Below are 15,091 nucleotides of genomic sequence, written 5' to 3'. Positions count from 1 at the left end.
ATGCAATTTTTTATGAACTACATTGAGACGTCTCGAGAGAGATCATGAGAGATGTCGGTTGATGTCCGTTGTACTCCCTATTTTAGATAATTAAGATTAAAACAGTATCTTTTGCCAACTACCTGAGTTGTGTCTATTATTGATGTCTGAGTAAACTCTACATTGCTAACCTATTTTAAAGGGCTGAGAAGGAACCTCAGTTCACCGCAGAGACATGGGCTTGGATATGGACCCGCTTCTTCAAGAGGGCAGAGAGTCTGTATTGCTTTTGGGGCAGGCCAGTTTGCTAGTAATGCCAGTAATGGTTACCGTACATCGCATGCATGAAGCTGGCGCCACAACCTATCTATGCCAGCAGTGTTTGCAAGGAATGTACAGCGACCAACTATACAAGTTGTATGGTTGGTCACTGTAAATTATTTGCAGAGAGGATAGAAACACATGTGCACACACACAGTCTGATCCAATATACACATGCGTGCTTACCTACATAAACAGCTAGACTCACTCAGTCATTCAAACAAATACATTCAATGCATTACTTTCAAACACATACATACATAATAAATATATTTCTGAGGCTTGTGAATCTCCTTAGATCACATGCTATGCATAGGCCGACATCCAGTGGTAGCTGCAGAGTTTTACATTATATGTTTTCGAAGCTCAAAAAGCGGCGTCGACAGGGCGTGCCAGTAATACTATCCCTAGTGTGACGTCCCGTATACCCATGGTCCTTCATGCTTTGAGGACCCTCAAGATTGTTTTTTGCCACCATCATAGTCGGACGCAAGTTGCAGAGTTCCTTCTTCTGGCTACAGCCTTTAACTATACGAATTTAAATTTAGACTTTCTTTCCTTTTCGACGGACGAACACTGCAGATCTTTAGTGATGGCTCTAAAGGACTGATTCTTCATCAACGATGATACTTCAACTGGCTCGACGAACTTTGACTGCGGCCTACCTAGGCCCCGACGGGCCTCGGCCCTTCACAGTAGGGAGAGTGGGGGAGGTCATTTATTTCTTTTAGAGAATGCCTTTTTCCCTATTCTTCCCTTTCATCACCAAGCTGCCATCTCTCTTTATTATGGAAAACACACAATTTAAATGTTGCCCATCCTGTAATGTCCCTGGAAGGACTTGCACAAGGTGAGCAACATCTGCCTTCCCAGGGACCATCCCGAAAAGCAGTGCAAACTTTTTCGGCCCAAGGCACTAAAGGACTAGAAGACTATGCGCTGGGCCCATCATGCCACCCCATACTTTTAGGGATGGTGGTCAGGGGGCACCTGGTGCCATGGAATTCAGGGTTCTTGAGGTTTAGTCAGTATATGGGCTATAACTCGTGGTCGCCTGGGGGTGGGCCGGGTCATGCTTTGGCCAGTGTGAGATAACATGCGCACCAGGTGCCGGTCTCTGATCGCGGCCTTGTAGGGCACATTCCTCTTGAGTAAAAAACACATCTTTGCAGCACTGTTAGAACAGTGAATAGGCATTGTGGAGGTCGGGGTGAGGGCTGTGCTCATGGGAGCTCAGGCATGGCTGGAGATTTCCCTCGTCTCGCAATTTGGGCCTAATGCATGCAGTGCCGCATTTGCTGTGCAGGCCTGGTCTCTTAACAACGATTACTAACATCTAAGCAAAAGTAGCAATGTTGCACGCACTCTGCGCTACAATTTGTGGGTTGGTTATATATTATATTAAGGTGGGGTCCTCTATATTGGGGGGGTGGTCCTTTCACCTTCCCCACAGGCCCATCACAGTGCTTCAAATGCATCTCGCCTCACTCTAAAGTGCTTAGGAGGGTTGGGAGGGGCTGACCCCTTCCCAACACACTTCACAGAACAAGGTGTCCTGGTGGAAAGTCCCTGTTAAGGCTTTCATGGAGGGGGTAAAGAGACTGTACCCCCTATTTCCAACCCGCCTCCAGGTTGGGATCTCAATGTGGTACTCTCAGAGCTCATGGGTCCTCCCTTCGAGCCTATGCACATATCCAGCCTTACACACCTAACATCCAAGACAGCTTTTCTGGTAGCCATCACCTCCATAAGAAGGGTTAGTTGGCTACAAGCTTTGTCAGTGCAAGACGCCTTCTTTGTTATCCACAAAGACAAGTTGGTATTAAGAAAAAACCCTAGGTTTTCACCTAAATTCACATCCAAGTTCCATGTTAACCAATCCATTGAACTACCTGCTTTCTTTCAAAATCCTTCAAGCTCAGCTGAGAAAAACCTCCATACACTGGATGTAAGGAGGGTGTTCTGTACTATGTAAACAAAACCGTTGAGGAAAACAGATTAACTGTTTGTCTCCATAGCACCTGGCAGAGAAGGTGATCATGTTTCAAAGAACGCCATCTCCAGATGGATAGTGAGATGCATCCAGCTCTGCTACTCCCTATCAAACAGGACTCTGCATTTCACACCAAGAGCTCACTCTACCAGAGGTACAGGAGCTACTCAGGATTTATTGCAAACGTCCCTCTTGATGCCATTTGCAAAGCAGCTACATGGAGATCCATACATACCTTTATTCAGCACTACTGCATTGACACACATTCTAAAGCAGATTCAGAGGTGGGACAAGCGGTGCTAAAACATCTATTTGCTGCCGTACCTTCTCACAAACCACCACCTTCTTCTGATACTGCTCGCTAATCTATTCATAGCATGTGATCTAAGCATATCCACAAGCCTCAGAAGGGATACATTACTCACCATACTCGTTTTTTTCGGATGCTTGTATCTGCTTAGATTCACAGGCACCCACCCTTCCTCCCATTTGGAGTAGAAGGTACATAGATGTTTGCTTGCTTCATCGACTCTTATCTGCTTTATTACATCTGTACTCAATCTACACTTCATGCTACCTCATGTCATAAACAAAGCAATCTGAGGGACCTTGACGCGTGCAGGACCATGGGTACAGGGGACGTCACACTAGGGATAGTGTTACTGGCACGCCTTGTTGACGCCCCTTTTCGAGTTTCAAAAACAAATAATGTAATGCTCCGCGGATACCACTTGATGTCGGCCTATGCATAGCATGTGAATCTAAGCAGATACAAGCATCAGGAATACAATTACGGCCAGTAATGTAGCCCCTATACTAGCAGGTGTAGCTGTGCTGTGCATAGTAATTCGTACTTCAGTCCTAGTTTGAAGTTGATTTAATTAACTAAACCAATGCTTCTTTGTAGACAATCTTGCTTGTCTTTCCTGTAGGAGCTAGTGTGAACAGATTGTCTTTGTTTCTAACTCTGGAGCAAGCCACCCAAATCTGGCCACGAGAATAGCATGAACACCGTAAATTGATTCCAGCTACTTTGAGTGGAGCATTGAGATTGCGCACCAACATAATTGGTGTCCCGATCTACAGCAAAGGCAGCAGCGGTTTCAACACAAGTGCCGTATGTGTAGGGCTAAAGTGTGTAAGCTTGAAGTGTCGTACTGGTACATGTACGGCTGAAGCAAGTAAGCTTCGTACTGTTGAGATGGCATACATTTATCAACTTCCATGGGAAATTAAGTTTCTGTAATTATCATGAGAGATTTGCCACAATGTGACGGACAATGTCATTGTGAACACTATTGAAGAGACATGCACCGTTTCCTGTCACCCGCATTACTACAAAAGCACAGTTTTATGTCATCGGCATGACTTCCAAAGTCAGTACCGCTAACGACAGCTGGAATGCTGATAGTGTGGACAGTTTAGGAACAATTAACTGCTGATGTTTTCATGAACTGCTGAACTTTGTGAACAATTAAAGAATTATGGCGCGAGGCGCCATATGCCAGGGCTAAGCATTGCATACCGCGTAAAACAATAAAGATTCGACAAATGTATATTTTATACTTGTTGCATTGTCCACACCATGGAACCTCCTCACATGGCACATTTCAGGTTTGTAGCATGTTGAGAAGCATGCTGAACATTTCGAACAGACACATACACATATCCACAAATTTGCCTTTTATATATATTTATTTACACAAATGCATACATACAACACTAACTTTTCTTCAGGGGCACCGCACGGCAGCCCTAATGATATTAAAAAATAAAAAGACCATGTGAGTGGTGCACAGCAATGCTGCACTAGTGCTAGTCCCTAACTTCAACAAGAAAAAGCAAGGAGGGTCCTCTTTTTCAGTTATAGCCACAAAACTGTGGAACATCCTACCTAAACCTCTCCGACCTGGCGGAGAACCACCTGACTTTCAGGAAACAGCTCAAGACTTGGCGTTTTAACCAACCACTTTGAATGAAATGAAAAATAGCCACTTACTAAAAACTGTGCACCAGAAACGTTTGTGCTAATTTACTTCAAGTAATTTATGAAACGCTTGGCACTACCATCTGCAGGAAACCAAGCTGAATCCTGGAACCTCACCTGGGTCGCACTGGTCAGCACCTCTAATCTCAGTGAAATCTACCACCAAGAGCAAGGAAGTGACAACACCCTCACCCCCACTCTCCACCCCCTTTATCCCTCAACTAACACCTCACTACTAAAATCTTGCATCCTTTCACCTCCCACACTCCTTCAGAAGACCGCCTAGATCTAGTGTACTTAACAGATTGACCCAATCCATGTTCTTTCAACAACCTGCTGTTAATTTTTGCACATCATCAAACAAAGGGAGATTGCACGCCACAATCCAGGGGATGCCCATATGGCTAACGTGCCCAGTTGGTATCAACCACAAACAACTTGCAGATTTTCATTTCAACACACAGGTAACAGGTACTTCCGACCTGCATATATCAACACCAAAGGCTTCTGCATCTGCCTTCCTGCTATCCGACTAACACACCCTGCCCTCCTTTCTTACTGACCCATGCAAGGCGAGGCCAACATTATTGGCATAAGAGTGCTATATGGGACCACTTTTTTATATTACATTGCATTCTAATGTCGCTCCATTTTAGGGGGAAGTTCCTTGAGTACCCCTCCACATTTCAAGCGTGCAATGGGAGATTGTTCCTGATTCATAGATTTGTATTTGCTGCGCTTTGGTCCCTTTGTTACAGTTCTCTTTTTTTTGCACTTATTTTGTAGCTTTTGTACCTTTTTTTCTCTCATTCCTCGGGTATACCTATTCACCTCTTTCCCATTTGATTTCTGTGTTTATTTCCTTTCATAGTTCTTGCCAAAGCATTTTATAACTCAGTATGTCCTTTGCTTTCTCTTGCATATTCGTCCTCAGGATCTCCTTCTGGCTTCTCACCCTCTACTGCTTTCCTACAGGATCTCCTTCTGGCTTCTCATCCTCGCCTGCTTTTTCTAGCTTCTCATCCTCGTCTGCTTCCCTAAAGGATCTCCTTCTGGCTTCTCATCCTCGCCTGCTTTCCTACAGGATCTCCTTCTGGCTTCTCATCCTCATCTCGTCCCTAAAGCAGTATTTTAATTCCTTTGTTCAGGAAATTCTCGACTTCGACTCCAATTTTATATCCGATGAAACTCTCTCTGCGCCCCAGAGTTCAGGTGAGTGTGTTTAGTTTCCTGCAATGTGCCCGCTCCTGGCACACAGCTGTGTAGTTGTGTTAAGTTTTGTGTTTGTGTGTCACACGCTATATCAAGTAAAGGAATTGAAATGCATGTATTAATTCAGGTTTGTATAGCGCCTTCACCAGAAAGCCTCATGCTGTGCTATGTCCTAGAAAGCTGTACATCGCTCGTTCACTTGGATGTCCCTTTGTCCTGCGTCCATCTGACAGAAAGAGTGAGTGGGGAAACACCAAATGGCACAAGGGAAGAAATGGGCTTTAAGGTAGGGGGTAAAGACTGATGATTAGAAAGAGAGCAAAGGCCGGAATAGCAGCATGTTTCGTTCTTGGTCAGCCAGCACAGAAAGAGACTGTCCACCACTCCGAGAGTAGTGAAATATAGACACCTAAAAAAGCTGAAGCTGTGCAGAGAGAAGGTGGTTTCAACAAGGGATGAGGCGAGACATAATGATCTTACAGAACCTAAGGGGAGAGAATGGTAAAGAGGTGTCATCCTCTGTAAATCAGGGGGACATCACCTCTATCACACATGGTATTTGTATGGGCATCACCTCTATCACACATGGTATTTGTATGGGCATCACCTCTATCACACATGGTATTTGTATGGGGCATCACCTCTATCACACATGGTATTTGTATGGGACATCACCTCTATCACACATGGTATTTGTATTTCTATTTATTGAATTTATAGAGCGCTTCCGCCAAAACAGTTCATGTGTTGGACCAGGAAGCCAGGTGGATTCCAGACACTATGGCAGGGCTTTAAGAGGGCTGGTTTTTACTGGGCCACCTGAATAAGGGATTTCTGAGATCTACGTGGGGAAATACCCTAGGTTTTTCACATACCCTTCCCCTATGCTCGTTGGATGGAGATGTTTCACTGAGACTTCTCCGTGGAACATCCAAATTGTCGGGCCAAGTTTTTCAGCATAGAACCCGGGTTGGTCCTCCCCTCGAATGTCCAAGGATTATTATGGCTGGGGCTTTTCACCCTCGTCTGGTTGTTCAAATTTTGCAGAGGAGATGTGTTTTAGGAGTTCTTTCACCTCATTTTCTCTCTCTAGAATGACCATTAGCTCCTCCTCTAGCTTATCGGGGTAGATCTCTCTAACGTGGCCCCATTCCCCACCGAATAGACATTGTTCACCTTGGGAGTTGTCTGAATCACTCAGAGAGTTATGGGATATAAATCTTCTTCTGTCCTTATTCAGTGGGCTAAAAAATGTTTTGATGACATGATCGGTCCGCAGCTTTTGCCCCTCCTGGTTAATATATGGCTCTTCTTGCGTATTCCCGGCTGGGTTTCTCCCATTTTCTCTCCCTGACTCGCCCTCTACTTTTCCATTTGCAGGATAAGGATGGTGTTCTGTGGCTTTAATTACGGTAGAAGGGATCTCCTTCTAATACTTTCTCAGGTGATATTTTACTTACGGTCCCATATAGGAGTTTCTCTCTGGGTGTGCTCCATGGGGTTTCATATGCCAGAATCCCTATTTGGTCTCCCCAATAGATTTCTACTGGGTTTGTCGACAAGTTCAGAAAAACGAAGGTTAATCCGTCTTTGTCGGAGATGAGCGCTTACATTTTTGCCTTACTTCTTTACAAGGCAAAATAAAAAAGGACCAACCCAAGGGATATTTTACTCTTATTTGCAAAGAGATTAGAGCTGTGTCCCTCCCCTATAGAAAATAATCCTGTGGGCAAAGAAGGTAGGTTTTGCCCTCGACATCCTTTCGAATGGATGAAATGGCTCGAGAGGTCAAGGGAATAAATTGGACACTTGTTCTCTGTTCCAAGGGCTGGAAGGGTGGTACCATACTCTCCATAAATTTCTCCCCAACAATGTAAAAGGAGTCTGATAGGGTTGGCTTCTCAACTCCAAGATTTCTGAGGATAGGACATGGAAATCTCTATTCGTGTTCTCTTCATGAAAGTGGGCTCTCCAACTATCATCAATTTTATTATATCCCATTACTGACACCATTTCTAAGGAACTCATGGTGGCAACAGTAAAGACGGACAATTGATCACAGTTGAAGGGTGTTAATTAGACTGTATGCAGGTTGGATAAATGCCTAATGTAAATCTAAGATCGAAGCAAGCGTCGACCATTAAAATGAAAATAAGCCAGTCCTAGTGGCGTTGTCAAATGAAAAGGGCCTATACTATGAAACCTATTGCCAAACCTTACAACTAATACAAAAAGGGGTATGGGATGGTTTTCAAGAAAAGAAAGTAACTGTTCACAAATAATATGTCAGGATGCGGTAGCTTGGGTCTCCCTTCCCCACATTTTGAGCACAGGGTAAGATGGGATCTTGGAGCATAGCACACACTCTAGCTTTCCCAGCACGAGTCGACAGTTTGGTTCCAGTTTACTTGGAGCCTCGATGACCAAGTCTCCTTTACTTTCAAAGTCTCTAGCCTTCGAGGGTCTGACGCATTCAAGTAACAAAACAAAAGTTCCATCAAAAAAAGTTTGTTTCCTGTTTTCATAGGCTGAGCATTCTTTACCCCTGTGTCCCCCTCTTCCTGGCGCTGACCCGTGTTCCTCCTGGTGTTGGGTTATAGCTTTTCACCTCCTAGATCCCCCTCTTCCGGGCTTGTATCCTATGACCGTTTCTATCGATATCAAGGCCTTCAGGGTTGTGGTTTTCTCATCCCAAGGGCCTGATAGTTTCCCAAAAAAAAGAACCAACAAACGCATACAAAGTTCTGATCTACGTATTTCTTGGGTAATGGATTCGCCCCTGAGTTTGCCTCTTCCGGGCGCAGACCCCTCTTTGCTTTCAGCCTCCCTCCACCAGGTTCACTATGGCTTTTCTTGGGTGACGGATTCACCCCTGGGTCCCCCTCTTCTGGGCGCATACCCCGCTTTACTTTCAGCCTCCCTCCACCGGGTTTACTATTGCTTTTCCTTCCTTCACAAATCTTAATGTTTTTTTAAACGGTTCCAGTGGACATCCCTCGGCCGGGTTCTCTTTGTCAGCACACTGTTTTTTGGGACTTTAGACTTAACCCCTTCTCGTCAGCATCCCTCTTCGGGGTTCACTTTTGCCAACTTCACATTCACATTTACTTTCAATGTTCACAGGATTCACCTCTCTTGCTTTCTTTATAGTTCTTAGGTCAAAGGCTTCCGACTGTACACAGATTTTGCCTGACCTCCTGTATGACCCCTTTGACCTATCTTGGCGGCTCTCCTACAAACTTCTGGTTTCTGTAGTTTTACTCAGACGGGGATCGATCAGAGTTTCTCGGAGCGGCACCCACATGGTGCTAGTCCCCTCCTGCAGCTGGTCTCCCCTTTACAATGTTACAGTTCTTTGAACTTCTCCCACTTTGCGACTTTCATTCACCATAGCCCGGTTCTTATCAGTTCTCCCCTTGGCTCACCGGCTGGGATGAACTGCTTGTCCCTCCTCTTTACTGGAGTCAAGGCCGGTACCAGACGAGCAAGATTCTCTCTCGCTCCGGCTTATCAGTGTCAATATGCTCCATGTACTATTGATATCTGCTCCAGCACATTTGGGCTATTATCCTCAGTCTTGCGATTCTTTCAGCGGAGGGTACACTGAATTTTGTCAAAAAGGGCAAGGTTGTGTCTCTCCTCACCAACCTCTCGCTATTTTCTGCCTTTCTCCTCCTCTTCAACTGCCTGATCTGCATAGCTGCCTCGTCCTGCATTCTGCCTTGCTCGTACTGTGCTCTTTTGCTCTACCTTTTATCCCCATGGGGAAAAGAAAGGGCTGTCAGGTGTGTGTGGCACTGATTAATCGCCTGACTTTGCCTGACCCTGTTGTTGGGACAGGTGAGGTAAATAATTCTATGATTAGTCTGTTGTCTGTCACAATATCGAGAAGTGTTTGGGTTGGAAAAAGAGGGTGGTAGAGTTTCCAGATATCCTACAGGGTCGGAAGGGAAAGAGGTGTTACATGGAATTCTAACCCTCGTTATAGGGTTGGTGGTGATCTCGGAAGGGTAGATTTTATGAAATGAATAGGAGGGTTTGTGGCAATTGTAGTTGTCGGGTACATTTGACTCAGAGTTTGGAACATTATAATCAGAGGCATAGGATTGGTAGGGTTTGTCGGGCAAACAGGAATAGCTGGTATTGTGAAATAAGGGGGATTTTGGGAACGGTAGTGTTTTATCTTAGCATGTTGGGAGTACAGAAAATAATAATCAGAGAGACGTGAAGAAGAATGTTCAGGCAAAACATAAGAAAACAGGGATTCTGGGATAGATAATCTTCGGGTGTAAGTGTGTTGGAAATCTTAAGGGATTGGTTCTTTACAGAGGGGTCAGTGGATCTGGGTAGGAGAGATTTAATGGGAGGAGGCGAGGTAGATGATTTGGAGCCTACAAAGGCCTCTGGGATTTCGCCCTCCTCTTCTCTTCCCTCGGTATACTACTGCCTCTCACTTGGGGCATTTCCCTGAGCATAACCCTGGGTTCCCTTATCCAGGTCATCCTCCTCAGTTTGTCTACTCCCATGTTTGGGCTTTGAGAGAGCTGGTCTTTCCTTGGCCACCTGAATAAGGGATTTCTGAGATCTACTTGGGGAAATACCCTCAGGTTTTTCACACTCCTTGGATGTGAATAACATTATCTATTGAGTCCCCAAGGAGAATGCATGTCATCTGCCCTGTTCAATCTAAACATTAAGCCTTTTTGTGATCTGCTAACTACCTGTGGAGTTTACTTTGCTAACTACGCTGACAACACTCCGCTTGTGATGGAGCTAAGCAGTGATTACGAGATAGATTCAGCCAGGTTGAATCCACGTATGGCTCAATAATTTCGTTTGCCTTAATTCCTCTAAGACAGAGCTTATGATCTTTGGCTCTTCACAGATGAGAGCAAAATGTAACCCCAAATATAAGGACATTGACCTAGATGGAAATCGTATAGGCACCCTGAATAAAGTTAAAACAATGGGTGTCTATTTGGAAGCCTCACTCAACTTCAAAGCACAAGTTGATGGAGTGGTCAAAAGTTCCCAATACCATCTGGGAGTATTGAGGCATGCCAAGCCCTTCCTGTCTCTGAAAAATCGTGAAGACCTGGTGTGTGCCATTATCATGCCTCGGGTGGACTATTATAATTACTATAATGCTTTTCTTCTAGGAGCTAACAAACAATGTATAACCAGATTTCAGACTCTTAAAAATGAAGCAGTTCGGATTATACACGATATTCCGAAAAGAGAACATATATCACAGGCTAGAAGAGATCTTCACTGGCTGCCAGTGTCTGCAAGATTACTTTTCAAGGCCCTCTCTGTAGCCCACAGATGTATATTCGGCAATGCTCCCATCTCTCTTGGGAAACGTTTAACTACATAGACTCCATCTAGACATCTCTGCTTCAGCTCCGAAGGACAACTAACTTTACCAAGAACAAAAAAAGTAAAAAGGCCTTGGCCGCTCTTTTGTTGCCCACACTGCCCTTGCATGGAACGCACTTCCCCTGAATCTGCGTCTAGAGTCACGGTTCTCAGTGTTCAAGAAACAACTGAAGACCTGGCTGTTTGAATAAATTCTGCATTTTCTAGTCCCAAGTTCTGTCACTAGATAGTACTCTCCTGGTTGGCCTGTCCTTTTTTCTGTTGTTTTGTGTTTATGTTCTGTGCCTGTAACTCACCAACTCACTGGCCGGGGCGTTGGGAGTCCTACCCCAAGGTTTGCCAGAAGGAACGGTGAAGAACATCGATCCCTTGGGACTCGATGCATGAGCCGGGTTCTCCTTGAACCTGGGCCTCCTCAACTTGAGGGAGCTCTTTTCTATGATACACCCCTCTGCTGGATGTATTCCACAGGCAGAGGAATAAATGAAATAAAAGAGCAGTGAACCCGCGCACCGTCAGACCCCATGCTATAAAGAAAGTAAACAGTTTAAACAAGGCAGGCAGTGGAAAGGTACTTTCTATCTCCTGACCATCCCTGGGTAGAACCTTGGTTAAAGTTGGCAGGGCTTGCAGGAGTATGGTCCTAAGGGAAAAACAATAACCAGAATTATCCCCTTTATACTTGTAGAAGATATTTAGATATGGCAAAGAGTGGAGACAAGCTTACCACTGTAGGGATACAGATGAGTCTCTGAATGGCTAGTTATCCCAGGTGGCCTCCTACGCCTCCTGGTAGCAGTGTCCAGTATGAGGTCAGCGGGAGGAGGGGGAATGAGGGGGGCGAGGGAAGGGGGGGGCAGGGGTTTGAGGGGGGGAGAGAGGTAGGTGAGGAAAGTCGGGGGGAGTGGAAAAGAAGGGCATTCAAGGAGGAGCAGAAGGATGGGTAGATGGGGGAGGAGCGGATAGAGAGAGGTAGGGAGTTCCAGTGGAGGGGGGGGCCAAGAGTTGGAAGGAGCGGAAGCTCAAGAGGGACAAGGGGCAGGGGGTACAGTGAGAAGGTAGAGATCGGCGGATCGGAGAGGGCAGGAGGGAGAGTAAAATGAGAGGAGGGAAGATAGATAGCGGGGTGAGGTCATGAAGAGATTTGTAGACAAGACAGAGGAATTAATTTCAATTGTGAGAGGAAGGGGTAGGCTGGCAATAGATGACAGTCTGGATATGCGCAAAGAAGCAAGGAGTACGTGAACCCCAGAATGGCAAAGAACTCAGGAGTTCTTAAGAAACAATGGCTCGGTACAATGAGGGCTTACCAGGTACCTGGAAGAGGTGCGGGAATCCGTGAAGCAGTCCAAGGTCGGCAACGGTAAGTATTGAAGAAGCAAAACGTAGGGCAGAGGTATCCGGGTGTCAGGCTGGAGTCGGCAACGGTAAGGACCCAGAGGCTTGAAAGGCGTATGGCAACCGCAGTCCAATTAGCAGACAGTCTGCAACAGCGGTTCACAACAATACAGGGTGTAAGGCAAAAGGATGACAATAACCAAGCAGGAGTCGTATCGGAAGAATAAATGTATACAGTAAAGGTGATGTAAATGCTACAAATAGAAGCAGCGATTGCAGGAAGAACACTGTATTTAAACGTCCCTCTCAAGGCGGAGCTTGTGAGGGCGAGTCGCGGGTGAGGACACATGACACACCATGTGACACGCCGTTCGTGTAATCACCATGGGAACGGACGCTGTGGTTCGTCGCCATGGCAAACAGCAACGCTGCCAGAAAGGAGCAGCCAGGTGACGGGGCGAAAAGAAAGTTGCACACGGGCATGGGGATTCTGGGGGACCCCGGACGTAACAGCACCCCAATGCTTGTGCGCTTTGGCTCAATACAAATAAACAAACAATTAAATAAATAAATACCACACTTTCCCGACTTGTCAATACCGCTCCTTCTATGGCAAACTTTGACATTTTTTTCTGGACTAACTTTGCTTCCTACCTTCAGCTTTTTTCTTGTTCTTCTCGTGCAACAATCGACAATGATGTACAATGGTCAATTGTATTTCTGCCCAAGTTTTTGCCTCCTTTCCCACCTGCTTCTTCATCTGCCTTTGCACTGGCTCAGGCAGTTCCTGACATAAAATGTGGTTAAAATAATGCCACTGTTTTGTCCAATGGTTCACGAGTCTGAAGCCTCCAGCATTCTTGAATCTCTTAAATAAAGCCAACAGGGTCCTCATCCTCCCCCATTTTCCTAGTCATAATTGCACACATGTCTGATGTGTCCGGATACTGTACTCTAAGCGCTCTCCATACATCTGCTCTACAGTAATTAAATGGCGCTTTGTCGAATGTCGTGTTTTGTTCTGCTACACTCACATACCCTGCTCGATTCCAAATGTCATCAGCTCTCTCCCGTAGAATGGTTGCCAATAGGCCTTTTATTTTACCCACTGCTAACTTCATTCCCGCAGTCATTTGTTCTAACTCATTAATCCATTTCCCTGTGCCTGCTGTCAACCTAGGCAATTTACACTTTAAATTTTCCTTATCCATCTGTGACCACAGAATATATTGTGGTCACCTTCCCCTTTTCTCTAATAATGGGAATTGTGAAAACCCTCTCCCATGATCACACCCACCTATACTCTTCATTCTCCAGTTGGGGCTAGTTTCGCCTGTCTGTCTTCAGCCTGGCAGTGACCTTAATTGGCTCACATATGGTGGGGATGTATCCCCTGCACTGTGCGATCATGCTGGTGGTCGTTCAGAATATGGTGTTGGTTCCAGTGTTTTTTTTTTTGTTGTTTTTTTTAAGAGCTTCTAAATCAGACCATTTTATCCCTTTTCCATGCTTGGGTTTATCGAAAAACTGCATGCACCTTCTTTGTGCCCTGTCGTTTTGTTCCCTCTCTTCATCTGCCGTCATTAAACCCAAACTCGTATGACTAGTGTCCCTTTCCTCATCATCAAGATCCAACCCACTTAAGGATAATGCCCTATGTTCATCTGTCTGTCTATCTATCCATCTATCTATCTTTCTATCTATATATCTATCTATCTTTGTTCTTGTATTGCGCCACTAACCCCAAGGCCTCAGGGCGCACACAGGAGGGGAGAAAAGACAGATGACAAATAACATAAAATTCAAAAAGAGACACGAGAAGAGGGCAGTATTCATCCTATAAACCAACAGAAAAGGAACTGGTGTGAAATTACACACAAGTGTAATACAGGAATGAATGACAGCAGCATGGCAAAGGGAGAAATTACCCCTGACCTATATCAAACAGGAAGGTTTTTTGTTGTTTCTTAAAGATACCCAATGAACTGATATCAGCCAGGTATTTTGGCATGGAGTTCGATAGGGCAGGGGCCCAAGAATTAAAGCCAGCTCCTCCAAATCTTTTCAGAATACACAGTCTGCCACTGTGTCCCCCAATCTGCTTCCTGCTTCTTCCGGCAATGACCCTTCATTATTCCCCTTACTTTTGTAACCATCCTTGTCCCTCATTTGTCTATATAGATCTCCAATCCCTTTCCATATGTCTTCTGCCCCGTGCTCATCAGCCCATGTCTGTATTTTTGGTGTTCCCTGCAGCTCCCTGTGGGGCTGCTGTGACCTGCTCTCTTCTTCCCACTATTCTCATGCTCCTATTGGCACCATACATCGGTTAACAAAATAGTCTTATTTCATTGTCCTTATGCTCCCTGCTCCTTCTAATTTTCTCTTCCCTTTTCTTCATTTCTCTATTATCTTCTTCCTCTCGCTTTCTTTGCAACCTATTTTTTTTGATTCTCTGAGCTTCTTCTTTCTTGGCTTTGTTCCCCCTCTCTCTTTATGCTCTTTCTTCCTTCTCATTCTCTTCCCGTTCTTCTCTTTCTTCCCCCTATTTAACATTGTCGATGCCCTTCCCATCTAACTTAATATCTGTCCTCCCATCCATTCATTTTGCACTACGATCCCTTCCTTGACTCGGTCCTTCCCATAATTTTTTCTCTTGGCTTCCTTCTCTATTTCTATCTGTTTACTCCTTCGTTCACCACGTTCCGTTTACTCATTGCTTGACGATATGTTTTTTGCTCCTTAACCTTACCTTCTTCCATACTGTCTTCACTATTATAAGTGGGAGGTGCGTATATTGGATTAGCATACACTGCTGCTGCCTTCAGTTCCTGTAAGGGATAAATTCCCTGTTTCTCGTCTATGACGCTATTCGTTTTGGG

At 45.1% G+C, this 15,091-nt stretch overlaps 1 protein-coding gene across 14 annotated transcripts in view; it reads left to right on the top strand.

Moving 5' to 3' along the window:
* The window catches only part of LOC138527333 (receptor-interacting serine/threonine-protein kinase 4-like), a 437,375-nt gene that overhangs the window by 228,370 nt on the left and 193,914 nt on the right, over window positions 1–15,091 (top strand). For 10 of the 14 annotated variants that reach the window (XR_011283901.1, XR_011283902.1, XR_011283898.1 and 7 more), the window contains one exon: window positions 5,429–5,492. The exons of 3 other annotated variants lie outside the window; for them this stretch is intronic. Coding sequence is in view for 7 of the 11 variants with exons in the window: in XM_069638389.1 (XP_069494490.1) it covers window positions 5,429–5,492 (64 nt within the window). In the remaining 4 variants the exon portion in view is untranslated. One more of the 14 variants, XM_069638393.1, reaches the window with a different exon arrangement.

Source organism: Ambystoma mexicanum, chromosome 14 (assembly GCF_040938575.1).
Source record: "Ambystoma mexicanum isolate Mex_15411 chromosome 14, UKY_AmexF1_1, whole genome shotgun sequence".
NCBI classification, from domain to species: domain Eukaryota; kingdom Metazoa; phylum Chordata; class Amphibia; order Caudata; family Ambystomatidae; genus Ambystoma; species Ambystoma mexicanum.
Note: the sequence above shows the minus strand (reverse complement) of the source record. Positions and strands in the feature narration are given on the sequence as shown.